Here is a 27988-nt window from a genome sequence, read left to right on the forward strand (position 1 = left end):
GTCACATATGCTTTAGTATACAAATGAATGAATGATTTTATTCGAATAAAACCGTTCGATAGTTGAAATCATTCATTCAGTAACCATTCGATAGTCTAATTCATTCGATAGTTCCCATCACTAGTAAAAAATATTTTAATAAAATATGTAACTTTTTTTATACATTATTTATACTTATTTAAAATGCTATGGCACTTGCATTACCTACTTAATCATGTTAATTGAGATAGATTATTGATTCCATAAGAATGAGACTATAAAAAACAATTTTTCAACATGCATATATCTAAATATTTATATGACAAGTTGTTATACTCAGATTTTTTTAAATAAATAATGTTTCTAACTAGTTCTGCGAGTTTATATACCTAATATGAGAATATTGTATCGAGTTTTGCAACTTTATATTTCTTATTCAATGATTCACAGAAATGACTCAGTAGATTATCAATTTTTCATGTTCGTGGACTTTTTAAGAGAGATATTTTATAAAAATTTATACGTAGGTGTATAAGCTTGGTGCATTTCAGTTTAAAAATTCCGACCACAACGCTTGATACGGAAAAAATTAGAAGTTACCGTTCATGTCGATCGCATTGAAATAACATTAAAATCGTGGCTTTATTATAAAATTTAAGTATTTGAATTTTTAATAGTGCATTTATTGAAACTACAAAACACTCATGTATGAGGTTTGTGTGACGTAACGCTGTTCGGGTAGTAGAAATTAAGTGAACAAGAACCCCAAATGGCAACTGGGCTTCGCGTTGTGTTGTGATAATGTCAAATGTTAATAAAATTGCCGAAAAAATGTTAACACGTAAAGGAGGGCGTAATTAGGTGCTTGCTGGGTGCAATAACATTCAATAACTCAACAAAATGCCCATTACATAATCAAAAAATTAAATAGTCATAGACTATGAGAGGACAAAATATAATTTGCAATGTTAATGGTATACTTTTTTAACCAACTAGTGCTTAATTTCTTTTATGTACTTCTTCTAAAATTATTATTATGTACCTTTAAAAAAATCTTTATAGTCGAAATAGCCTCAATTATGTCCCCACTAGCAAAATCGGTTCGTAAAAGTCTGCTCGCTACCGTAGTTGAACTCATCTAAAAAGTTTTATTAGCTTGATTAATAAATTATAACACAAGTGAAACCTTCTGCAGATATAATATTTATTTCTTTATTTTTATTTTTAGAATTTTCATAAATTATACTTTCTATGATGTCAAATTAATTATTTACATTAATAGTTAATTTTATGGCTAGTATCAGTAATTTCTTTGTTTATCAATTTTCAAAAGAGTGGTTTGCAAATTGTTTATATTTATTAATTATTTTTAATAACACAGATAAATAAACATGCGGTTTTTATTTTAGCCCTACTTAAAATTCAACTTTCCTGTGTTATTCACTTCCGTTTTTTTAATGTCATGTTTCCTGTCTAGCATTTAGTAGGACAGTTGATAAAGAGCGAATAATTGTAGAATGTAATTATGACTTCAAATAATTTATTAATTGCCATATTAAAAATCGCAAAATGATATAATGAATATTTAGAATCAAAAGCATCTTGTTTGTTTTTAATTTAACTAGCAACAAGCATATTTCATTCCACTATTCCACTGTGTATTAGTTAAATAATACCATATATATGTATATAAATTCGGGTCAGAACGTCCTACGACGTTGTCCGATGCCTAACTTCCACCCTGTGCGATTTTCCCATTGATCTCCGGTCAGATTTTTCTCGCTCATCGACCTTCTTATTCCTTCCATCCATGTTTTCTTGGGACGCCCTCTCTTTCGTTTACCAGGTGGTATCCAATGAATGACTTGTTTTGGAATTCTTTCATTGTGCATTATCTGCACCTGGCCGTACCATATTAATTGTTTTTGTTCTATATCATTTACTATTGTTCCCTCTATTCCCATCTGTTGTCTAATGTCTTTATTTCTGATCTTATCCCTCCGTGAAATTCTCATTGCTCTTCTAATCGCGTCCATTTCTGTTGTCTCTAATTTCCTTTTATTCCTTTCAGTGAGTCGCCATGTTTCACATCCATAGAGTAATATGCTTTTAACTAGTGTCTCGTATATATTATATTTCCTGTTTTTTGTAATTTCAGTGCTCCATAGAATGCCATTTATGCATCTGATAACTCTTCGTGCCTGTATTACTCTGTTGTTTATTTCTCTATCGTCCGTTCCATCTTCTGTAAATATCGATCCCAGGTACCTGTAATCTTCAGATGCCCTAATTTCCATATTATTGTCTAAAATAAGATTTTCTGTATTAGTTCCAATTGGAAGGTATTTTGTTTTTTCTGTATTTACTGTGAGACCCCATTTAGCATATTCTTCAATTATTTTCCGCACCATATATTCCATGTCATCTTTGTCGTTTGCAATTATGGCCTGGTCGTCTGCAAATTGCAAGGTGTATAGGCATATGCCATTTAGTTCTATACCCATTCCGTTACATTTTCTTTTCCATATATGTAAGGCCTTGGCAATATAAATTTTAAATAGTGTTGGGGATATACAGCAACCCTGTCGGAGCCCTTTAGTGATAAAAATTTCCTCTGAGAGACCGTTGACCGTTTTTATTTGTGATTTTCCTCCATGGTAAAGATTTTGTACAGCTTTTATCAGAGCTGCGTTAATTCTTGATTCGTGCAATACTTCCCATAATTTTATTATTGGCACTGTATCATATGCTTTTTGTAGATCGATGAATGTTATATGAACTGCCTGGTTCATTGCAGATTTCTTCTCGATGATCTGTTGCAATGCAAAGATATTATCTGTACATGATCTTCCGCTTCTGAAACCATTCTGCTCTTCTTCTTCGTAGCAGGAGTATTCCTCTTCAATTAAGTTCCTCAGTATCCTTCCATAGAGGCGACTCATAGTGCTGGTGACCGAAATTCCCCTGTAGTTATTGGGATCCTTCCTTAAGCCCTTTTTATATATAGAGGAGAAATATGCTTTTTTCCACTGTTCAGGTACTGGATGACCATTTAAGCACTGGTTAACTATGTTTGTTAACATTCTAAACAGTTTTTTGCTTCCAGATTTTATGAGTTCCGCATATACTCCCTCTGGGCCACATGCTTTTCCATTCTTTAAAGACATTATAGCGGTCTTTATTTTGTTGGTATCCACGTAGATTTCCTCTCCTTCAATGTTTATTTCTGGCTGTGGCGGTTCTTGATACTCTGACAACAATTTGGAATAATATTTCACCCATTCTTTGTTGGTTATTATTTCTATAGGGGCTGACTCCTGTTTTTCAGTTGTTGTTTTTATAAATCTCCATACTTCCATATTCCTTCTTCCGCCTATATACGTATTAATTTCTTTGCATTTGTCATCCCACACTTTATTCTTTTCTTCTTTTACCATTCTCCTCACCTCATTTTTCTTGTCATTATAAGTGCGCTTGTCTAGTTCAGATTTCGAATTTAGCCATTTCAAATACAGTATCTTTTTTTCCTCTACAAGTTTTTCAAGTTCATCAGTCCACCACAACTTTCTGCTCTTTCGTCTCGCTTTTATTCCTAATGCTTCCTCTGCGGCTCCATGAATACTGTCAATTATATTATTGTATGTTATGTGAAAAGGCCTTTCCGAATCTTCTATAAGTTTTTCATCAAGCCTGTTCTGATAAAGATATTTGACGCTGTCATGCATTAGACTTTCTAAATTATATCTTACTGTGGTAACTGGCTTCGTTCTTCCTGTTTCCTCTTGATTGTTTTGTTTAATTTGATATGGTGGAAAGATAATTTTTGATCTTAAAAGGTAATGATCTGAGTGGTGTCCGGTGCCCCTTAGGATTCTTACATCATTAATTTTTATGTTGTTACTTTGTTTTCTAATTATATAATCTATTATTGATTTTAGGGCACGTGTTGGTTGAATCCAAGTATATTTATGAATTTGTTTATGTTTAAAGAAACCATTTTTTATTGTTAAGTTGTTATACTCGCATATGTCAATAAGCCTATTACCGTTGTCATTGATATTTTCTTCTCCGTAAGGGCCTATGATTTTATTATTTTTTTTTCTTCCTGTTCGGCTATTAAAGTCACCCAGCAAAACTAAATCTGTCGTATTTTCAATGTCACTAATTATCTCATGGAGCTTAGTGAAAAACTGGTCCTTAATTACTACAGTCTCGTCATCGGATGGAGCTTATACACCTAATATTGTTAATCTCACATTTCTAAGTTTTAAATTTAATCTGATAATATTTTCATCTATACCTTCCCAATCTGTACTATTTTTCTTAAACTTGTTCTTTATAAGTACAGAAACACCTCTTTTAGCACGTTGAGCACAAGTTTGTATAGCGGCCGCTAGAGGGCGCAACTGCTATTAAAAATAAGAAAAAGGAGTTTTTACACAATTTTGCCTAGATAACGGATACTATAAATAATAGATTCATAATCTTCAGTAAATTTTGCATATTTTTTGTTAGAACCATTTTTGCCTATCTGCCAAAATAAAGTGGTGGGGGAAGGTTAGATCTGTTTCTATTTAAACATTAATAACTCCGGACTGGATGAACGGAATCTAACAAACGGGGGCTCGTTTGAAAGAGCGTTTCTTACTCTATATTATAGCGTATAAACAATAATAATAAGCTTTTGAATGTAGACGCTAGGGGGCGCTGTCTTGCAATTTAAAAAACATTACGCGTTTTTTCGGAAAAGTTAAATACGATAGTATATGTAATTTTAGCTGATAATAAAGAGTAATAAAAGTTTAAAAATTCAGCGAAAACCGCATCTTGATATCTTTTTTCAAACCAAGGTTATTAGCAAAATTATAATAAATATGAAAAAATAGGCCCTTAATTACCTTATTTTTTAACACTGTTACAGTAGCCCTCTTGATTATGACCATTCTAATAAAAAATAAGATAGAAACGACTGCTTTATTCCAAAATCAACAATATACCAGAATACTAATATCTAATAATTAAGATATCAATGACAGTGAATAAGAAACGACGCCTCAGTGAAGTCAAAGTGAAGTCATGGTAGGCTTTGGAAAAAAGGTGTTTTTTTTTCAGACAATTAGGACTATGTCAGCGATCTTGGATGGTTAAGATATTCTCCTGTTTTTAATACAATAAAATTTTGTTTAAAAAAAACTGACATTTCTGTATAACACGAACAAAAATAATGGAGACGCATACATACATAAAATTAAGTAAACAAAACAGGATACTTATTGAATGTATTTTATATGATAAAATATCTGACATCCCATACGTTAAAAGTCTGCAAACATTAATATGAACTGAATATCAAACGAGTGAGAATGTTAAAATTATATTCTATTTTACTAAAAATATCTTTATTAGAATTTTTGTTTGTAAATGTTGTTTTTATTTTATTGTTAGTTATTTTGTTGATGGTACATATTAAATTTAAACATTTTTAGCATTAACAAAAATGGTATAAAAGTAAGAACTAATAATGCTAATAAAAATTAGTAAAGAATACGTTTAGGACTGCCTTCCTAATTAATTGTTCTATGATACAATATTATTATAACCAATTTTCACATAAATTATTTTTAACAAGTAGGAAAGATACCATACGATTGATAAAAAAACAGCGTCAGAGTTGAGTTGGAAACGAAGAAAGCTGTAACTCTATATGTAAAATTATATTGATAACTAGCGTGTACCCGCGACTTCGTTCGCGTCGAATTAATCATTGTAATCATAAAGCAAAGAAAGAATTTCCATTAACATACAAACTGGATAAAATTTTCTCACATTTATGTCAGCATGAGAAAAAACAATATGGCGATATTATTATATTTTGGCAGTTAATAAATATGAAAGATAAAAATCATTTTCACCCCGTTTCACTGGCGTTTTCACCCTCTTGGAATTTGAGATTCGAGAAACCCCTCCTTATTGAACCTCTACACCCCACAGTCAATCCGTTTGCTAAAAATCAGCTTTTAACGTCAATCAGTTTAAGCAGAATCGTGATTACTCAATGGTAATATTTTATGAAACACCCTGTATAATTTTTTAAAAAATCTTAAAATGTGTAAAACAACAAAATAAAATATACGTGTTTAAGAGTTTTTCCGAAAAACTCACCGGTTTTATAAATAAAAAATATCCTAATATTTGAGGGGTGGTTTCACCCCCTTAGGATTCGGGTTTCGAAAAATCCCGTCTTATCGAACCTCTACACCATAAAGTCAATCCGTTTTCCAAAAAATCAGCTTTTTACGTTAAGCGCTTTAAGCAGGATCGTGATTAATCAATGACCAGATTTTTCGAACCCTGTATACATTTTTAGAAAATCTCAAAATATGTAAAAAAAACAAAATAAAATATACGTGTTTAAGCATTTTTTCGGAAACTTGGCCGTTGTTTAAATAAAAAATACGTAAAAGAATAGAGTGGATACGATAAAAGACCAAGGTAGATGTCATTCATAGAGTCAAATCCCTCAAGTGGCAATGATGGACCACAGATGGACCACAAAAGTTACAGCATGGTTTGAGGGGTGGTTTCACCCCCTTGCAACTGGAATTTCGAAAAATTCCTTCTTATCGAACCTCTACACCCTAGAATCAACCTGTATGCCAAAACTGAGCTTCTTACGTTGAGTGGTTTGAGCAGGATCGTGATTAATCAGTGAGTCAGTAACTTAAGGATTTTATATATTCGTATAGATTTGATCAAGCCAACATGGCATATTTTCTTTTTATTATGGAGTGTATTATGCATGTGATACAACAGAAATTCGAATATTGTGTCTTTTCTCTAATAATAAGTCAAATCTATTAGGGTATTCATCCAGTTTCAACTAGTAATGAAAATATATATCTGAAATCTTTAAAGCAAAAGTTTTTTTTTCAAATCAACTGAAAAACAATGAACAATAAGATGGGAAATCACGAATGACATGGAGGTTTTTTGTTTTTCTGTCATTGGGGAACACTATTGATTGTGTAAATATATATCAATGGCTATTATTTTCAAACAGCAAAATCAAAACGAATATACTCAAATAGGTAAAAAATCAATTACTTAACGAATAATTTGTAAACTGCAAAATATCATCATGAATATTAATTAATAATTAATACTTATTCAATAATTTTTGCTATATTTGTATAAAGCAAAACGCGATAAAATAAGTTGCAAATGAATCATTTGTATATACGCTGGTTATTTAAAGATTATCAGATGTGTTTCCAGTTGTAACCATACTGCAATTCGCATTAAATTGTTTAATAGCCTCTTCACCCACAGTGATTTGTTTGGTTTTGTTACATGGTTTTTTTTACAAAGTACAATTGCATCCGTTAAAAGAAATATATTTACAGATATTTAGAAATATGTAGATTTTTTTATTATTATACCTACATGATAATATAATTCCATTATTCAAACAAATATATACCAGAAGAAACAATTTCTTATACCTAAAAGATAATAAATAACACAACACTGGAAATAATAGAAGAATATATATATATTTGGGACACCTAATATTCAGCTCGGGATCTCTACTACCAGAAATCAACAGTAGAATTAAGTTAGCATGGAGTACTTAAATTCATTTTTTTGTTACATCCATTCCGCTGAAACCGCTTCACCAATCTTGATGACTCTTTTTTTAAATGAAAGATATATATGTCTAGATTTGTTATGAAGCATTTTTATATATATTTCTTTATGTAAAACGAATAAATATTAAAACATACCTGAAAAACACCTACTAACTATTAACACTATTAGTGAATTAGCTATGTAAAGCGATTTTAGGAAATTCATCCTCTAGAGTGTAAAATTATGTCGAACAATTTGATTCCTTACTATCTGGTCTAGAAGAATGATTTTTTTTTAATTATAATAGATCTTTGAAATTCAACAAACCAAATGGGTAAAGTTAGTAAAAATGTATATAAACCTTCGTTACCTCTGGATTATACACATAAAAATTTGCACAAAGGATCATTTAAAAGACATGAGTTAATTATTTGGACAAAGCGAATTTGTGAAATTCATACCCTTAAGGAGTAGAATAGGGAATGAAAGTTTGCTGTACGAAAATGCATTACTATTACATCCAGTATAGTATAACATTTTATACAAGGGTTTATTTAGTGACATCAATAATATTGTCAAGGTCAAAGTGTATGTAGCGCTAAAATGTATTACTGGTTGCCTGCATAACCGCAACGTGTCAAGAAAAATGGCGCATCCGCCAGAAAGTAAAATACATTTTTAGGCGCCATCTTTTAATCAAGTCGACAAATAAGCGAATCAGACAATGGAATTGTCCAGTATGAAGTAGAACGCTCTCCGAGAATTGTAGAAGTTTCGAAAAGCAGTGAATAGAGTATACAAGCCGGCGTAACCGGCAGTTGGGACAGTTTTTGAAGTTTGAAGATACCGCGCTTTAAATTATTACGAATCGGACAATTTGGCGAAGGAATTTTATAAGTAGTTAATTGTGTGTTATTAGTATAAATAGTTAGTTATTGTGTGTATAAAGTGAGAAAATAAATTAGTTAAGTATTTATCCACGGAATCCGTAACAATATGAACAAAATATTTCTTCTTCAAATCATCCTTCTAGGAATAAAAAATAACGTTTAAAGAGTGTGTTAGTGTTCTTGAAAAATAAAAAAAATCAGGGGAGTATATCAAGAAAAGCGACAATTGAAAACTTCAAATATCCAATTAAAAACTTTATATGTCGGAGATATTTATTTTAGTAATACAGTTTATATGTATTCAAACTATCAAACCATAGGTAGGTTCTATCCATAGAGGGTACATAATCATTTCACTATTTATGTATTTCGAGAGATTTTCTTTTTTCAGCTTTTGCAAAATTGCGACTTTGGTTTTAGTCAAAAATAAGAAAATCGATTTTTTGAAAGGATATACAGGGCGAGTCTTAAATAAGTGCAATTATTTTTAGCGGTAGTATATTTTGACCCCATGCAGAAACACGATTGTAATTTTTTTTTGGAAAATTTGGAATTTTTTGAAAAACTTTTTTTAATTTTTTTTTTACCAGATAGAAAAACCGGAAAAGCTTCAGTGGTTCTCAAAATTTAAGCATAAAATATATTTTTTTAAATTTTTTAAGTAAAATAACTCGGTTATTTTGGAGTTATTTGAAAAGCGGTAAAGAGAAAATATGTTTCTTTTATCGAGATCTACCAGCCCTGAAAATATCTGCACTTATTCAAGACTCGCCCTGTATAATGACCAGAAAATCGACAATTGCTAACTTTCATATGAAATACGAGTAGTTCGACCCTTAAAAACATAGTTTAAATTGTGCATTTGTAAGACTCACTAGCTCTATCTATAAAGAAGTAAACAATCATTTAAATCAATGCATGAATGATTCGAGGTGTAACGCGACCGTAGTCGCGGGAAAAAGCTAGTTATTTTTTATTTCGCTACCAAGTACGAAACTGCTTACAACAGTAATAAACCTACCACAACGGTAAAAAATTATCAACAAACTAAGATTACTAGATGCAATATTGACAATTTGATTAGATTGAACTTATAAATAAATAGTAGGTAGTATATCAATAAGCGTATACCCCGCAATTATAAAAATAAAACCATTTCAAGGAAGTTATACCGTATATGATCGATAAAAAAACGGCATCAAAGATGGCTAGGGAATGACACTCGATGATAATTTTGGCGAGATCAATCTTTAGACATCATTTACTAAATATTCACATAAACTTGTCAAAATTAACATCTATATAAAAATTAAAAAATAAGAAAGATCAAAAAAAGAAGATATTTTTACACTTTCTTCAATTTATTGTTATACATTTAAAAATATTACAAGCTATTATACAGGATGAGTCAAAAATAAGTGCAAATAATTTCAGGGTTGGTAGATCTTGATAAAAGAAACACATTTTCTCTTTACCATTTTTCAAATAAGTCCAAAATAACCGAGTTATTTTACTTGGAAAATTTCCAAAAAAATAATATTTTGCCTAAATTTTGAGAATCACTGGATCTTTTCTGGATTTTCTTTCTTGTAAATTTAAAAACCTATGTTGCCATATTATCAAGAAATTATGTTTTTTAATTAAAGAAAAAATCCAAATTTTCTGTTTCGCGAAAGAAAAGTCATAATTCGTGCTTCTATGGGGTCAAAATATACTACCCCTAAAAATAATTGCACATCTTTAAGACTCACCCTGTATAATATTTTAATATTATAACTTTAATAAATGAAACTTAATTATCTTAGATAAAATTGTATCGATGCAATAAAGAAAAAAACTCGATAAATTTCCCTGTAGGTGCTGTTTATATCCCTCAATCGTTACTGTGTAATTTGAGAATAGAAAATACTAATTTTGTAGCTTCAATATCTCTGAATTTTTCATGAATATTACTACATCAGTATTTAGAATCGACGTTCGATATGATTTATTTATGAAATATGACTGGACACGCTATCTACTTCAATCATACGTGCTTTTCCTTTGTTTAAATAGTCCGACAATATTTGTCAAACACGGGACAGAAATATGGAAATAGTAATCAATTATTATTATGTTTTTTTATGATAAACAAGATTTTTAAATATTATAATAATTTGACATTAGACTAAATGGGGGTTCTCACATATCAGTCTGACTACAAGGCTCATCAATGTCATGTAATCAGACTACCTCTATTAGATTACCTAGTTTCAACGTGTCGGTATCTATACCCGAGACAAAGGTCTTTTTTTCATAAATCTCAGCGAAATAAGTAAACCTAGACGTATCTACAATATCTGTTGTTACCATGATATTTCGTTAATAATATCTCGTTTTATGTTGATATATTATATTCCACAAGATTAAGATCTGTTTTAGATCGATTATTTAGATCATGCTCAAACCACTCAACGTAAGAAGCTCAATTTTTGCATACAGGTTGATTCTAGGGTGTAAAGGTTCGATAAGAAGGGATTTTTCGAAATTCCAGTTCCAAGAGGGTGAAATCACCCCTTAAATATTACAATATTTTTTAATTAAAAAACGGTCAAGTTTCCGAAAAAACGCTTAAACACGTATATTTTATTTTGTTTTTTTACATATTTTAGGATTTTTTAAAAATGTATATAGGGTGTTTCGAAAAATCTTGTCATTGATTAATCACGATCTTGCTTAAAGCGCTTGACGTAAAAAGCTGATTTTTGGAAAACAGATTGACTTTAGGGTGTAGAGGTTTGATAAGAAGGGATTTTTAGAAACTCGAATTCTAAGGGGGTGAAACTATCCCTCAAATATTAAAATATTTTTTATTTAAAAACCGGTGAGTTTTTCGGAAAAACTCTTAAACACGTATATTTTATTTTGTTGTTTTACATATTTTATGATTTTTTATAAATTTATACAGGGTGTTTCATAAAATATGACCATTGAGTAATCACGATTCTGCTTAAACTGCGTGACGTTTAAAGCTGATTTTTGGCAAACGGATTGACTGTGGGGTGTAAAGGTTCGATAAGGAGGGATTTCTCGAATCTCAAATTCCAAGAGGGTGGAAACGCCCCTCAAATATTACAATATTTGTTATTTAAAAACGGTTAGTCTTTCGGGAAAACGCTTGGACAAGCATAATTTATTTGTTTTTTTACATATTTTGAAATTTTTAAATTTAAAAAATCATAAAGGGTGTTCCAAAAAGTTGGGTAATTTCTTAACCACGATTCTGCTTAAACTGCTTGACGTAAAAAGCTTATTTTTAGCAAACGGATTTTTCGAAGTCAAATTCCAACGAGATGAAACTACCCCTCAAATATTACCAAGTTATATAATAATATCGCCATATTGTTTTTTCTCATGCTGACATAAATGTGAGAAAATTTTATCCAGTTTGTGTGTTAATGGACATTCTTGCTTTGCTTTATCATCACCATTACAAATGATTAATTCGACGCGAACGAAGTCGCTGGTACACGCTAGTTTATACATATATAAATAGTAGTATGTATTTTATTATAATAAATTAGTATATAAAATTGGGCATATGTTATGTTTGTTTACGGCCTTAATTGATTAATACCCAGTAGTATTGCTTGATGAGTAATACTGGTAATATCATCAAAATATATCGAGCTGATTGGGAAAATTATTGATTGACCTAATGTTCAGTAAAAGTATGGTCCACATATTTTTAAAAAGCAATGATTTATTATTGTTTTCAGAGAAAACTGTAAAAGATACTTTTGTTAAAATAGAACATGGTTTGATATAAATCCATTCAAAAATAAGAAATATTTAGGCGATTTTATAAATAGTTTAACACTGTGGATTATAACCTATAAAAGAAGAACAGCCAGAACAGTTATAGCCACTGTTTTCCTGCAGTTTTACGATTGTAGTTAATAATATTAGACAACGATTAAAACTAAATATTCTTATGTAGCCTTAGAGGAATAGCGGGATTATTCTGAATTGATTAAGTAATTAATTTAATTAATCGACATACCACTTATTGTCCTAAGATATAAATAAAATAGCTTCATATTTCCCTAATGAGAGTATAGTGAATTGACAAACTTCACCCCAATAAAATTAGATAATAAATTACTCCACGTTAAGTGTATTAAAATTCGATTTAATAATAAAATCGATAGATTTTAATTTGGAATATTACTCAAAGCCTAAATATGTTGCTATACGAGTAGGGTTTACATACAATTTTTTAGAAATTCCCGAAAAATGATTCTCAAAATAATTTATGAATTTACAATAGACTCTACACTATACCAGCTGATGTATAAGGCTTTTTTAACACCCTCTATTTATTTTTTAAAGAAGCATTTCTCCTAAATACTTTATTTCTTTAATTGTAGATACCTAAATAAAGATGGAGAACCGAGAATTCAATGGGCACATTTCACGCAAATTAGAAAGAAACAGTAGCCAGATATGTCCCCAACCCGAGGAAGAACTCCTCCTTGCTGTACTGTCCAATGACACGTTGAAGATAGAAAAACTTGTCGGATCTCAACCCAGTTTGCTACAGCATCGTTATGTGGAAAAGGTGGACAACACAATTTTGTTGGTGGCTTGTTCCGAAAAAGGGGTAAGGGGGGAAACTGTGAAAACATTGCTAGATCTCGGTGCCAATAGAAGGGACAAAACCTCGCAAGAGTGGGAAGCACTGCACTGTGCCGCTGGTAAAGGTGATTTCAAAACACTGCAGGAAGTTTTGAGGACAGAGCCTGGTAAAATTATCAATGTCCCTGCGGGTGGTAAGTATCACGCTTCTTCATTCAGTAGTTCAGTCATTGGGGATCAAAAAAGTAGCCTGCTTGGAAAAAAGTCCGGAAGTTTTGAAACTTTGCAGGTTTATAGGTTTTGGGGTCAATAACTAAAGTCCGTAAAATGCACATTTCCAGATTTGCCGCCGGCGCCGCCATCTTGCCAAGAAATCGATATTTTGTAAATATCTCGAAAACTATGCGTTTTTCGTAAAAATTTGAAGAGAGAAAAATTAAAGAGAATAAAATTTCCTATAAAAAAGATTCTATGAAAATTTTTGCGAAAGTCAACCGTTTAGGCACAAAATCCCTGAAAATTTTACAATTTTTCGTAAAGTATGATATACATATGTATAGTCGATTTTCCGAAATCAAATGTCGATTAGGGTTCACTAAAACTAGTTTTAGTTTAGTTTCTTCAATTTTGTCATAAAACAGTGGCGTATAATTAATTTGTTTAATATAATAATAATTCATTTATGAATAATTAATTGTCTTGCTGGACAGCATTCATTGCGAACTTACCACCAGGTTCAGCATTGGTCTGTTTGTACCAAAGATGCCGAAGAATGGGGTTGGAAGAAAAGAAAAACAGGCATTAGTCCAGTCACAACGTTGACAGATCCAGCTACAAAATCCCTATTCGCATTTTCATCCTGTAAATGCAAAACCAACTGGTGGTACAGCCTGCGGATGCAGAAAAGCTGGATGAAAATGTTCAATGATTTGTGCATACTGCAATGGGAAATCCTGTGACAAAATCACTGAAGTGTCACTCGACGAATCCGATGAAGAGGAGTTGGACTTGGCTGTAGATATCCCTCTGGCGGCTAAAGATGAAGAGTTGGACGAATTGACAGACCACCCTGATGAGCCCAGCACAGCAGACACGATCGACTTTACAGCAATGAGCCAGGTCCGTCGGGCTTGTGCAGATAAGTTAAAGTTTTTAATTTACCTAGTGAAATAGGCCTCGGGGGAGACCACGTTAAAATAAACGCGCTATGTACTTTATCTCTTGGGTGGTGTGGAAACAAGTACACAGTTTCAATAATTAAAATTAATTATTCATAAATTAATGAGCGAATTAATGATACGCCTCTGTTTCATGACAAAATTGAAGAGACTAAACTAAAACTAGTTTTAGTGAACCCTAATCGACATTTGATTTCGGAAAATCGACTATACGCAAATATATCATATTTTACGCAAAATTGTAAAATTTCCAGAGATTTTGTGCCTAAACGGTTGACTTTAGTGAAAATTTTCATAGAACCACAGATAACACATATTGTGATAGAACCTTTTTTATAGGAAATTTATTATCTTTAATTTTGCCCTCCTCAAATTTTTGCGAAAAACGCATAGTTTTCGAGATATTTACAAAATACCGATTGAATGTCTGGAAATGTGCATTTTATGGATTTTAAGTTAGGAACCCCAAAACCTATAAACCTGCAAATTTGCAAAACTTCCGGACTTTTTTCCAAGCAAAAATCCCCAACGACTGAACTACAGGGGAACCTTGTAATTAGTGAAATGCAAAAAAAAAAAATTAATTAAATTAAATTACTATAAAATAATTTTTATCGTTAAAATATACAGGGTGTTTTAAAAAATATATGATATCTCTCCTAGGGAGATTTCTCGCGTAAAAATAAGATTTATTTTTCATATGAACATATAGGTGCGATTCTGCTTTGTTTCGTAGCTACAGGGTGTTAAAGTTTTAATATTTTTTCGATTTATTATAATTTTCTTCCAAGTACATTTAGTGTATCGAATGAAATTGTGAGGGTAAAAGTTACTATAAATGCGATATATTTTAAAAAAGTGTCGACATATTCACCAGGGACGTGCATATAGGTTGTCACTGGAATATTTTTCTAAAAAAGCATGTACGCTACTGACTTTTTTTCTCTTGTTAGCGAAATAGTGTAAGCAGTTTAATGCCGATTAAAAGTTGTCTCTTGATTTTTTGTCGATTTCGGGCTCCTTGATGTGAGATCAACGCAATTTTATTAATTTGCCTTGATCCAAGTCTAATAGCAACCTTTAAAAAGATTAATATCATTAAGTTGCGAAAGTTTTAAATAAATACTCATTGATTTCTCATCAAAAAATATGAAAAGTTTCTATAAACATGGGTATGGAAATGCATTGTACAGGGTGTCCCACTAAGAATAGCTCTCGGCTGTATCTTGGAAAGTATTAGCCGGAGGGGCTGCGGAAAAAAATATTTTTACCTAAAAAGGCTATGAGAAATTGCTGGAAATTATTTTCAAGTTTGTAGAACGACCGCTAGGGGGCACAACTGCAACAAGAAATAAGAGAATGGAATTTTTACACCATTTTTCCTATATAAGGTGTACTATAAGTAATAGCTATATAATCTTCAGTAAATTTTGAATATTTTTTGTTAGAACCATTTTCACCTATCTACCAAAATAAAGTGGTGGGGGAAGGTTAGATTTGTTTTTATTTAAATATTAATCTCTGGACTGTATGATCAGAATTCAACAAGCGGTGCTCGTTTAAAAGAGCGTTTCTTACTCTATATTGTACCATATAAACAATAATAATAAGCTTTTGAACGTAGACGCTAGGGGGCGTTGTCTTACAATTTAACAAACATTGCGCGTTTTTTCAAAAAAATTAAATGCAATAGTATATGTAATTTTAACTGATAGTAAAGAGTAGTAAAAGCTTAAAAAGTCAGCGAAAACCTCATCTTGATATCTTCTTTCAAACCGAAGTTATTAGCAAAATTATAATAAATACCAAAAAATAAGCCCTTAATTACCTTATTTTTACAACACGGTATCAGTAGCCCTCTTGATTATGACGATTAAATCGACGAAATAATATAAATACCATAATACCAGAGGTATTAATATCTATTAATTAAGATATTAATAACAGTGAACAAGAAACGATGATTCAGTAAAGTCATGGTATGCTTTGGAAAAAAGTTTCTTTTCACGTAATAGTATAAACGTCAAATTGTTATTAGATCATCATTTTGCTAGTCTTAGCAGCGTTTATTATCTTTTGATTGCTTTTTCAAAATGCCAACAACTTCAACTACTTCAAATAATGAAGGTATTTTGAAAAAAGCAATTAAAAGATAAAAACGCGGCTAAGACTATCAAAATGTTTATCTAATAACAATTTGACGTTTATACTATTACGTGAAAAGCAACTTTTTCCAAAGCCTACCGTGACTTCACCGAATCATCGTTTCTCTTGCTCACTGTTATTAATATCTTAGTTATTACATATTAATACATCTGGTATTATGGTATTCTGGTATTTCGTCGATTTTAAAATAAACTAACTGTTTCTATCTTATTTTTTTGTTAGAATGGGCATAATCAAGAGGGCTACTGATACCGTATTGTAAAAATAAGGTAATTAAGGTCTTATTTTTTGGTATTTATTATAATTTTGCTAATATCTTCGGTTTGAACGAAGATATCAAGATGCGGTTTTCACTGACTTTTTAAGCTTTTACTACTCTTTACTATCAGCTAAAATTACATATACTCTCATATTTAATTTTTTGGAAAAAAACGCGCTTTGTTTGTTAAGTTGTAAGAAAGCGCCCTCTTGCGTCTACGTTCAAAACTTCATTATTATTATTTTTATGGTATAATATAGAGTAAGAAACGCTCTTTTAAACGAGCCTTCGTCTGTTGGATTCTGATCATCCAGTCCGGAGTTATTAACATTTATATAAAGATAGATCTAACCTTCCCCCACCACTTTATTTTAGCAGATAAGGGAAAATGGTTCTAACAAAGAAAATCCAAAATTTACTGGAGATTATGAAGCTATTATTTATAGTACTCAATATCTAGGCAAAATTCTGTAAAAATTATATTTTCTTATTTTCCATAGCAGTTGCGCCCCCTAGCGGCCGTTTTACAAACCTGAAAATAATTTCCAGCAATTTCTAATAGCCTCTTTAGTTATAAATATTTTTTTCCGTATGCCCTACAGCTAATACTTTCCGAGATACAGCCGAGAGCTATTCTTAGTGGGACACCCGGTACATATTACAGGATATTAAAAGTTTTTAAAATTAGTTTTTTTGTAATTATTATTATCTTAGTTTTTAATTTAATTTTAATTTTTTTATTTAAAGAGGTTGGAGTTGGTAATAAATAATAGTAATAATATTTATTAATAAATTAGGTAAAATATAGATTTTATTAATTTTACTTTAATTTTAATTTGATTAATTGTGATTAATAAAATTGCGTTTATTTCATCAAGGTGGCCGAATTCGACAAAATATCAAGAGATAACTTTTAATTGGCATTAAACAGTTTACACAGTTTTGATATCAAAAGAAAAATAAATAAATCTTATTTTTACGTGAGGAATCTCCCCACGAGAGATGGCACATGTTATTTTAAACACCCTGTGTATTCTAATTTACAGGTTTAAATGCACTGCATGTTCTTATTCGATACAGTAAAGTCGATCCAAAAGATTTATTTAGATGTGCAGAATTGCTTATCAATAAAGGAATAAATATTAATCACGGAGACAAAAACAATCGAACAGCATCATTTTGGGCTAAGAAAAAGGGAATGAACAATATCGAACAGCTGCTTGAAAATGCACTAAATACACAAACAAAAGTAAGTAACAACTTTGGTAGAGAAAAGTAACCTGATATAGAATAATATCTCCCAGTAACATTACATAAATCATAAACACTATTTCATAGGCCTGTTGACTGTGTTTTAATGTAAAAATTACGAAAAAATGTTAGTGTTTTCTTCAAAAGCCAATATCTCAAAAAAAGCTATTGAGAGGAACCAAAAAATAAACTATCGAAAAAAGATGTATATAGATGATAACATGATTTTAACATTCCTTGCTTTTTAAACATATTCCTCAGGGTGTTTCACACTTTCACCAAAATAACAACATTTTGTGTGTGAGTTTGCCTCGTATAATTGACAGATGGAAACTTTAATTTTTAATTTGGAAAGAGATACTAAAAAGCCAAATAATTTAGCTACAATTTGCTTAAAAGAGCATCAAAATCGGTCCACTAGAATATAATATATAAAACTTTAAATGGCATCAAAATTTTAAGTGATTAATGTGATTTATACATCTTCCTCTAGGACGAAGAAGATTTGAGCTCAGAAGAAATCAATCAGCTATCAGTTAAAGACAAACTAATAAAATATTTGAAAGAAAGGAGAGAAGATGATCTATTGAGGATTGAAGAAAATATAGATGATGTTGTGGACGAAACTGACTCTGAATCTACGCTTCTTCAAATTTGTTGCGAAAAAGGATTGACTAAGGCTACAAACTATTTATTACAGAGGGGAGCAGATGTAAACAAAATTACCACAATAAACCAAAATAAACCAGTAAGTATTCAATAAATTAAAATTTGGAATTAGGGGTACATTTCTGAAACGATATATTAATTATTGTCACTGAAAAAAGGTTTCTGACTTTCATTCCCAAGTAGCATTTTCACGACTTGCGACCACATGTTTACTAAACACAACGTTGGATTAGTTACAAAAAATAGTTAGCTCCCTACCTTAGGTATTAAAATAAATTTAAACGTTTTTATAACGTTGTGCCGACGTTGGACTAGTACTACAGCAAAGTAGAAGCTTCTGCGACGTCGAATAAACGTTGTCTTGTAACCTTTTTTGCTTAAGTGATCTTTAGGTGATTCGGACAACGTAGTTACAACGTTGGACAATATAGAGTTTTCCGACGTCAGTTTCAGGACCTATTCCAACGATATGCAAACGTCGTCTGTTTTACTAATTCCAACGTTGTTTAGATTTCCTTATTCTTACGTTGATAGGACGTCGAGCCACTACCTTTTTGCAACTGTATTGAACCAAAACCTTAAATTTTAAATTTTCTCTTCATTGTTCTGTTCAGTCAGACAGTTCAGTGCTGTTTTTGTTTTTATAAAAAAAACTTAATTAAAATGGGACATAAGAAAGGTACATATAAAACTAAATTTAAATATACATCGACATATATTACCGATAATTTATCCACTCCCTCGTTTATTTAGATTATAGAGGGCGGCACAAGCTAGACTCTAGGATGACTAAATTAGGCAATCTTGCGACTAGTATACTACCTGTTAAGGCCGAACTGCGACTTTATTAGTCCAGTATGCGACTACTCGAACTACTCCATCTTAATCTCCAAAACAACAAAGTGAAAGCCGCCATGTTGTTAAATAAGAAAATGTTTCGTTCCTAAAACAGCAATTCCTGCTTTTTCAATACATTAACTTGAAATATTTGACCCTAAAAAACACGCGGAAACAATTTTTTCGACGGCGAATAAATTATTCTCATTTTACTAAAAAAAAAATTCAAGAAATTTTTTAAAACTTCTTTAATTTTAAGGCCCATTAGTATTTTTCAAAGTAGAAACAATACATTTATCAATAAAGTTGTTTGCGTTTAACTTTTTTGCCTTGGGTAACGAGTTACAGAGTCGGTTAAAGTGTTTCAATAATTATGATCTTCAAACATCCTCCACACTTAAATACTTTTGTTTTGTTTTCCTTCACTGCCATCTGACATATGTCTCATATGACTAAATCATAAATATAATATTTTTACTATAATTATCCTAATTTAGGATAAAATGCGACTTAGACGCCATATTAGTTTTGTATTTCTGTGAATTAGGACTTTAAACAACGTTGCAGTTTGTACTAAATTAGGCTGCTAGCCAACGTCGGTATCCAACGTCGTTTCGACCCAAAAATTATTCTCCAAACTAGTGCAGACTAGGGTTGGCACGAGGTTGTGCCGACGTTGCGCCCCGACGTTTGGTCGCGTGACACAACATTGTCCCGACGTCCAAATGCTGCTTGGGTTATTCTTTCAGTAACAGTTTTACTTTCAGTACTGAAGCTTTGACTAAAGTATCTGAAGTACAAAAAATAATTTTATACCTCTATTATTTACAGATTCGATTAGCAACAGAAAATGGCTACAGCAAAATAGTTAAAATTTTGTTAGAGAGAGGGGCACGGATAACCACGGACCTATTATGTATATGCCTTAAAAATATTGACAGCGTTACCCACAACTATAAGGATTGTTACGACGAGTTAATGAAGAATCTAGTAAAAAAAGATCCCGACGAACAATTGTCAATTCTAAATGGTAAAGATCAGTCTTCATATAGTCCTTTGCATTATGCCGTCAGGTAAGGGCCAAGAGTGAAAGGGGGGGGGGAGTTGTTCTTATTTCATCAATACACTTAATATAATATATTAAGTGTATTGACGACTCCTAATAAAATAATATACTTTTTTTTCCAACGTCACAAAAGTATTAATTTTTGTGACGTCGTGATTGACAATATAAAAAAGTCATTTTAACGCCTAGGCATAAAAGTGAAGCACTTTGTTTAAGCATAAAAGCACACAGATTATAAACTTATCGTCAAAAGCATTGTTTTTCGTGGTTCCAATTTTCGGAATCGCGCACTAGTTAGATTACTAGTTTGCGCACAAGCACGCCCACTTATGGCCTCTAAAATTGTGCACAGCGCCTGATCGGCACAGTTATTAGAGAGATATCGCGAAACCTAATAGCGTCATGTAGTATTTACGCGTACCTTATCATGGTTACGACAAAGACTACACCCTGTCTACTATTTTTCAGATATGCCGACTCCAATACCTTAGAGGAACTTTTGAAATTTGGTGCATCTCTAGGATCAAAGAATAATTACGGTATCATGCCAATTGAAGATATAGAACCTAAGATATTAGAAAAACATTTAGATAATTGTGTTAGATTCGACAAAGATAAGAAATCCGAGAAAGAAGACTTCCAAGTTAGGTTCGATTACCGTTCTCTTATTCCGCCATATTTGAAAATATTGAACTGCAGCAGCCGACAAGACGACAAAATATTAATGTTGAAGCAACTGCAAATCGACCCAGAAGCGTTTGATTTAAAGAAAGAATTAGTAAATGAAACAGAGGTATTGAGAATTAACACCATTTGATATTATCACAAAACATCCCCCTTTAGAACATTTTCTGTAATGGCAATGACTGGAAGTAAAAGTTATACTGTGCGAAAAAACACCAGAGGCGCTGCTAGTCATTAAAAAGTTGACAAATATTCATTTGTTTTTTAAATATGTCAATACTTTTATTTCGTTGTGTTTTGTGAATATTCAGTGTGTGATTTTGGCAATTTCCTCATTAATTACTGGTGTATATGCACTTATTTTACCAACGTTCGATCGGGTATTTATATAAGCATTTTTTCTATTGTGAAAAAATAGGTATATTAAAATTAATTGCAATTTTTTATTGTAATTTTTAATATACAGGGTGTCCCACTTAAGATGGATACAAGCCAATATCTTGGTTGCTTGTTGAGCGATCTTTTTCATTTTTGACAGGAGGCTGTATGGCTATAAAACGTACATTTTGCCCAGTGTAAGAAATGCGATACCTCATAGACGTACGTTTTAATGGGGTTTGATATTTTTCGAGTCAAGAGTAAACTACCCTTAGGACAGTATTTATTTCAAATCTGATAAATTTTATTGAATCCTCCTTACCTAAGATATTTAAGTTCTAATTTTAAGAAATATTGATACAGGGTGCGTCATTAAAATTAGACATTTTTATTTTTATTATTATTTTTTAAGTACTTACGACGCCATTGGACAAACAACAGGTTTATTATGAATAACCAATTATCAATTAATAATCGATTTAAGTTTTCAGATGGCTTCCATAATAATTAAGATATGATACAAAAAAACTAAATATTTTCAATTTATTTTGTTTATCAAAGTCAAACCTCTGAAGGCGGGTAAGGGGACAAATAACTCACAATCTAAACAATTATTAGATTGTGAGTTATTTGTCCCCTTACCCACCTTCAGAGGTTTTACCACAGATAACACATTTATTTTTTTGATTATGTGTTATCTGTGGTTTTACTTTGATAATATGTACTCACACTGGGTTAGAGAACGTTTAGTTTTATTTTGTTTACTTTAAAAAATTGTTTTTTAAGTTTGCTAATACAAGTGAATAAAATGAGTTACAAAATACTTTAAAACCCCAGTTTTCAATGGAATCTGACATATGATTTTTATTCGTTTTATTGAGGAATGTTTTAAAAAATCCAAATAGTTAGATATTTAAAACAATCATTATTAACTTTGAAAAATATGTTCTAAACAACTAGTACTTAAAAAAATTATAATAAAAATAAAAATGTCTTATTTTAATGACACGCCCTGTATCAATATTTATCAAAATTAGAACTTAAGTATCTTAGTTAAGGAGGATTCAAAATAATTTATCAGATTTGAAATAAATACTGTCCTAAGGGTAGTTTACTCTTGACTCAATCAAACCCCATTAAAACGTACGTCTATGAGGTATCGCATTTCTTACCCTGGGCAAAATGTACGTCTTATATCCATACAGCCTCCTGCCAAAAATGAAAAAGATCGCTCAACAAAAAGCCAAGATATTGGCTTGTATCCATCTTAAGTGGGACACCCTGTATAATATAATATTAATATACCTATTTCGTTACAATTAAAAAAATGTTTCCGTAGTATTCAAAAACAATTAAATTAAATATAGAGATCGATATTTCATGAATTTAGTGTGAGAACAAACTAAAGGGGGATGTTTTGTAGTTATGGGGATGTTATCAATTAACATATTGCGTTAAATTTTTAGGTTATCTATTTTATGAGCACTGCAGCTGAGTTTAAGCACCTGTTGAAACACCCCGTCATATCCAGCTTTTTGTTTATGAAATGGAGACGCATCCAATGGTTATTTTGGGTGAACCTTTGGTTCTACGTCGCTTTTTTGCTTTCTCTAATTCTCTATATTTTTACAGATTACGCATATTACTCTTCAACAGAACCCATTCCTTCAGTTAAACTTATTGGTCGCATCTCTTATGTTGTATTATTCGTAACTTTGTTGATATTAGCTTTTAGGGAAATATTTCAAATGGTAATCGCTACCAAGAACTATTTTAGAGCCTACGAAAACTATATTGAGATAGTGTTGATAATCATCACAATAACTATAGTGTTTTGTGAGTCTTCCTACGACACTAGAAAACAGCTGTCTGCTGTGGCTATTTTGTTAGCTGCTTTCGAATTAGTTTTGATTCTAGGTCAGCATCCTTATTTTTCCACCAACGTGGTAATGCTAAAAACGGTCTCATTTAATTTCTTTAAGTTCCTTGGGTGGTACTCCATACTAATAATTGCTTTTGCTTTGAGTTTCTTTCTCTTGTTTACACCTTCTAATATAACAGTTCAGGAAGCCATCAGTGCCGTAGGGAATACTAAAAACGAATCTTCTAAAAGCGATGAAAAAGAAGAAACATTTTTTGACGACCCATACAAGTCAGTTTTTAAAACTGTCATTATGTTAACTGGAGAATTTGATGCTGGTAGCATAAATTTCAATACATTCCCTGTTACGAGTAAAATAATATTCGCTTTGTTCATTTTTATGATCGCAATTATTCTGTTGAATCTGCTAAATGGTTTGGCGGTTAGCGATACTCAAATGATTAAAAACGATGCAGAATTAGTCGGTTACATCGCTAGAGCAAAACATGTAAGGTATGTGGAAACTATATTGCTCGGGAATATAGTCCCTGTAAACTTTATGGAGAAAATAAGTGACATATGTTGTTGTTTGCCGGTTCCGAAATTTTTCCACTGGAGTATATGCCGGTCTTTTGCTGAATATGCTTGTCTATTTCCGAAATATTTAAACTACGAATTAATACTATACCCTAATCGGCGTGGAAATGTACAAGTAGACACTGGAAGCCAGAGTAAAGGTTACAGAAAAAGTTGCTTTTCCTGCTCGGGAGTATTTTTGGACAGGGAAACCGTAAGAAGAACTCAAAGCATCATTCAGTCTCAAAAAGAGAGAAATATCACGGATAATATCGACTTGCTGATGAAGAAACTGGACAGTATTTTAAATATCATTGATCCCAAACGTCAGCTAATGTAGTATTATTTAGATTCAGTAAGTTTATATTTTAACGCTATAATTGTAAATAAATTTTCTATATGTTAAATATATTAATAATTTTATTACCTATCTCGAAACTAAAAGAAATAAAAAATTAATAAATAGACCCTTAAATGTTCGAATTAAAGAACATAAAGATTATTTGAGAAAGGGAGATTTTCACAAATCTAAGATTTTGTCAGCATTCATGGGACACAGAGCACAGAATAAATTTTAATAACGCCAAAATTATAATGAAAAGAGCGATAGCTTCTAAAAGAAAATTAAAAGAGGCTTTTTTAATACAATTTAATAAAAATAAAAGTATTGCTCATGCATATCTGTAGATGTTAGTAATCTATGGCAATCGCTTCTTTGATTTTAAAGAACATAACATAAATAAACATAAAATACTTAAACATTAAAAATAATTATACAGAAAGTTTGGGTTTGTTTGCTTTTACCTTATTGAGTAATTGTTATCAGATAGTAATTGTTAATTTTGAAGTTTAACTTAATATAATGTCATTTTAACAGAACGTCAACGGTTTTTATACACGTATCTGTTTAAAAAAAACTAAAGTGTTCTCGAATAGTTGAATTTAAATATTTTAAATAGTTTTTTTCTTTATTCTTTGTATTTTTTGCTTCCAACGACGGGAAGAGATAGACTTTGTATATTGTGTATATCTGTAATTTGTATATCTGTAAACCTAACTTCTGACAAGTAGTTTCCGTTCGGATTAATGCAGAAGTGTTTAAAAAAATAACTATTTTATTTTGTAGATTTTCTTCCAGTGGCGAAATACCCATACCCGTCCGGGTATGGGATTTTCGGACTTCCATTGCCTTTATTTATTTTGATTAGCACAACGTTTCGATCGGAAGGATCACTGACCCTTATCTAAAGTAAACTAATCTAATTCCTTAAACTATATGTCCAATGTCCATTAGAGTACCTTTATTGGTGCTATAAAAACGATTTTTTTAAATTTACGCTTTTTCGAATGTTCCCTGTGGAGAACCCGAGCTTCCCACCACTTTATATTATGCTGTTTTGACCAAATATGGTCCGCAATACCTGACTTCATTATTTCACCTTTTTGTACATGCTTTTTGTGCTCGCCATGTCGTACATTAAGAGGACGTTCAGTCTCGCCAATATACGACTCACCGCATTCACAATGTACCTGATAGATGTACTCTTTCTCTTGTTTCAGTGATTCCGGCCTTGTTTTTGTTAGGACGCTTCTTAGAGTCGATAGAGATTTGAATTTATTATGTTGAAATGCAGTACTAGGTATATCTTGCCATCTTGCCCGGTTTTATTTATTTAACGTTATACAGTAGTTTTGTATTGACTGTAGTTGAACAAATCAGTTGTGAGCTTCTACAACACTTTTAAACCGATTTATCCACTTTAAATCGCCATAACAAATATATTTTTAACTCTAAAACTTTGAAACCAATACTTTATAACCAATATTTCAATATTACAACATAATTAAACTCTTTCAATGCCTTAAAACACCTCAAATGCCACTTTTCAACGCGTGAAAATCATTTTTAATCATTTAAATTAAAAACAATGCGCGGGTAACTGGTTACAGCGCCATGTAAAACTTGTGGAGTTTCTTTGAACTAAACACTCTGGTGGTGCTAACTATCGGGAAGTAGGCAAACCTGTAATTTTTTTTTACTGGTTTCTGTAATGAAATACCGTGGCGACATCTAATTATTAGTAACTGAACTTAGACATAATTTAAAAAATTCTATAAATTTTAGTGCCCTAAGAGAATGTTAAATTGGCGCCATCTCTGAATAAAATTTAGAACTATATTTTAATGTGGTGCTAACTATTGGGAAGTAGTCAAACCTGTTATTTCTTTTTTACTGGTTTCTGTAATAAAATACTGTGGCGACATCTAATAATTAGTAACTGAACTTAGACATATTAATTTAAAGAATTCTGTTAATTTTAGTGTCCAAAATGGCCCAAAACTTAGACAAGGAAAGACAGGGGACGGGTAACACGCATATTCTCCAGAGATATGGAAGTGGGAGAATGAGCTTCGACGAGTCAGTGCCTTCTATTAAAAGATCAGCCTGCGGGCGAGATTTATGACGTCACGCTAGTTAGATATAACGGATTAATAAATATGTTGTAGAATACATGGAAAACATAATTATTCCTCAGATTTTTGGTTTGTATTTTAAAAATGATATAGTTTAAATGAAATATACATAATATACAGTTAATAACTACAACATATATACCTATTTATAGTAATAAATACTTTGGCAAATAAACTATGAACCATACAAATGCAGCAAATGTTTTACAATGTAAAATAATGTATAGGTACATAAGATAATGGGTAAAATGTAAATATATTTTAAATTTTGGGGTTTGAAAATCGATCTAATTTAACAAAAACATTTAATATCTACTAATAGTGATGTATTATTATTTGCATTCACAAAATTTATATGTATATTTTGCAAGTATCAATGTTCGAAAAATTATATTTACAAATAATACAATATTATCTAAAAAGGCGTCAGCGATGGCTATGAAATGAAGATCGCTGGCATTTTATATGTTAAATTATTCTAAAATTTTTGATTTTCTTGGGATTTTTTAGGTTCGGGAAAAACGCTGATTAAGTTTTTCATTTGGGTTTTCATTATTTTATTTGGTTTAAAAAACGTTTCGGCTAACTATAGTTTTCACAGTGTTGTGTCATATGAGAAAATAGTGTCGAATATAATCCAAAAAATTACATATACAATATAATTCACACCTCATAATGTTTACTGCAATTAATAAACTAATATAAACTTATCAAAAGATGACCACATATTTTTTAAAATTATTATTCTTAACACTAAAATGATCTACATTGACTATGGAGTACGCAGTAAACATTATGGGTATACCACATTATGTGCGTGGTGTGAATATTTTATATGCAATTTTTTGGATTATATTCGACACTATTTTTTTCATATGACACAACACTGATGGAGGCTATAATGTTAGCCGAACCGTTTTTTTTTAAACCAAATAAAAATAATGAAAAATCAATCAGCGTTTTTCCCGAACCTAAATTCCAAGAAAATCAAAAATTTAGAATATTTAGAATCAAGGTTCAAGAATATCAAATTTTCCAAGATTGTAAAATTCTAGTTAATTATTTTATGTGTCAGTTATTTAGGGAATGTCATCAATGTTCATTTCCAAGCCAACTAGACGCCGATTTTTTTCGATGATACGGTATAATTCTTACGTAAAATGTAAATAACATTAGACCAATTAAAACAAAGAAATATGAATTTCTTAGTATTTTTAGTAACACCTTTATACTTAAAACTTAATTTTGTATTATGCAAATATACCAATTTTATTGTTATTTTATTCACATTGTATTCAGCCATCACTTAAAATATTTGATATTTATTTGGTATTATAAATAATCAACACTATTCATTAAAAATTACTGAACAAATATATGTTATGCTTGACATACATTATATATTATCAAACAAAAACACATTCTTCTTTTAAACTGTATCAGTCTTGTCTTTAGAAAAATCTTTTTTAAAAT

General features: G+C 31.1%; 1 protein-coding gene across 1 annotated transcript in view; it reads left to right on the forward strand.

Moving 5' to 3' along the window:
- LOC115890721 (transient receptor potential cation channel protein painless-like) overlaps nt 1-24449 on the forward strand; it is a 30675-nt gene extending 6226 nt beyond the window's left edge. The window contains exons 2-7 of the mRNA XM_030911024.1: nt 12908-13309; nt 17765-17967; nt 18463-18717; nt 20307-20548; nt 21010-21334; nt 23070-24449. Coding sequence (XP_030766884.1) covers nt 12922-13309; nt 17765-17967; nt 18463-18717; nt 20307-20548; nt 21010-21334; nt 23070-24380 — 2724 coding nt within the window. The 5' untranslated portion in view covers nt 12908-12921 and the 3' untranslated portion in view covers nt 24381-24449. The remainder of the gene's footprint in view (nt 1-12907; nt 13310-17764; nt 17968-18462; nt 18718-20306; nt 20549-21009; nt 21335-23069) is intronic.
- Nucleotides 24450-27988: the final 3539 nt, after the last annotated feature.

Source organism: Sitophilus oryzae, unplaced genomic scaffold (assembly GCF_002938485.1).
Source record: "Sitophilus oryzae breed Bouriz unplaced genomic scaffold, Soryzae_2.0 scaffold_909_pilon_pilon, whole genome shotgun sequence".
NCBI classification, from domain to species: Eukaryota; Metazoa; Arthropoda; class Insecta; order Coleoptera; family Curculionidae; genus Sitophilus; species Sitophilus oryzae.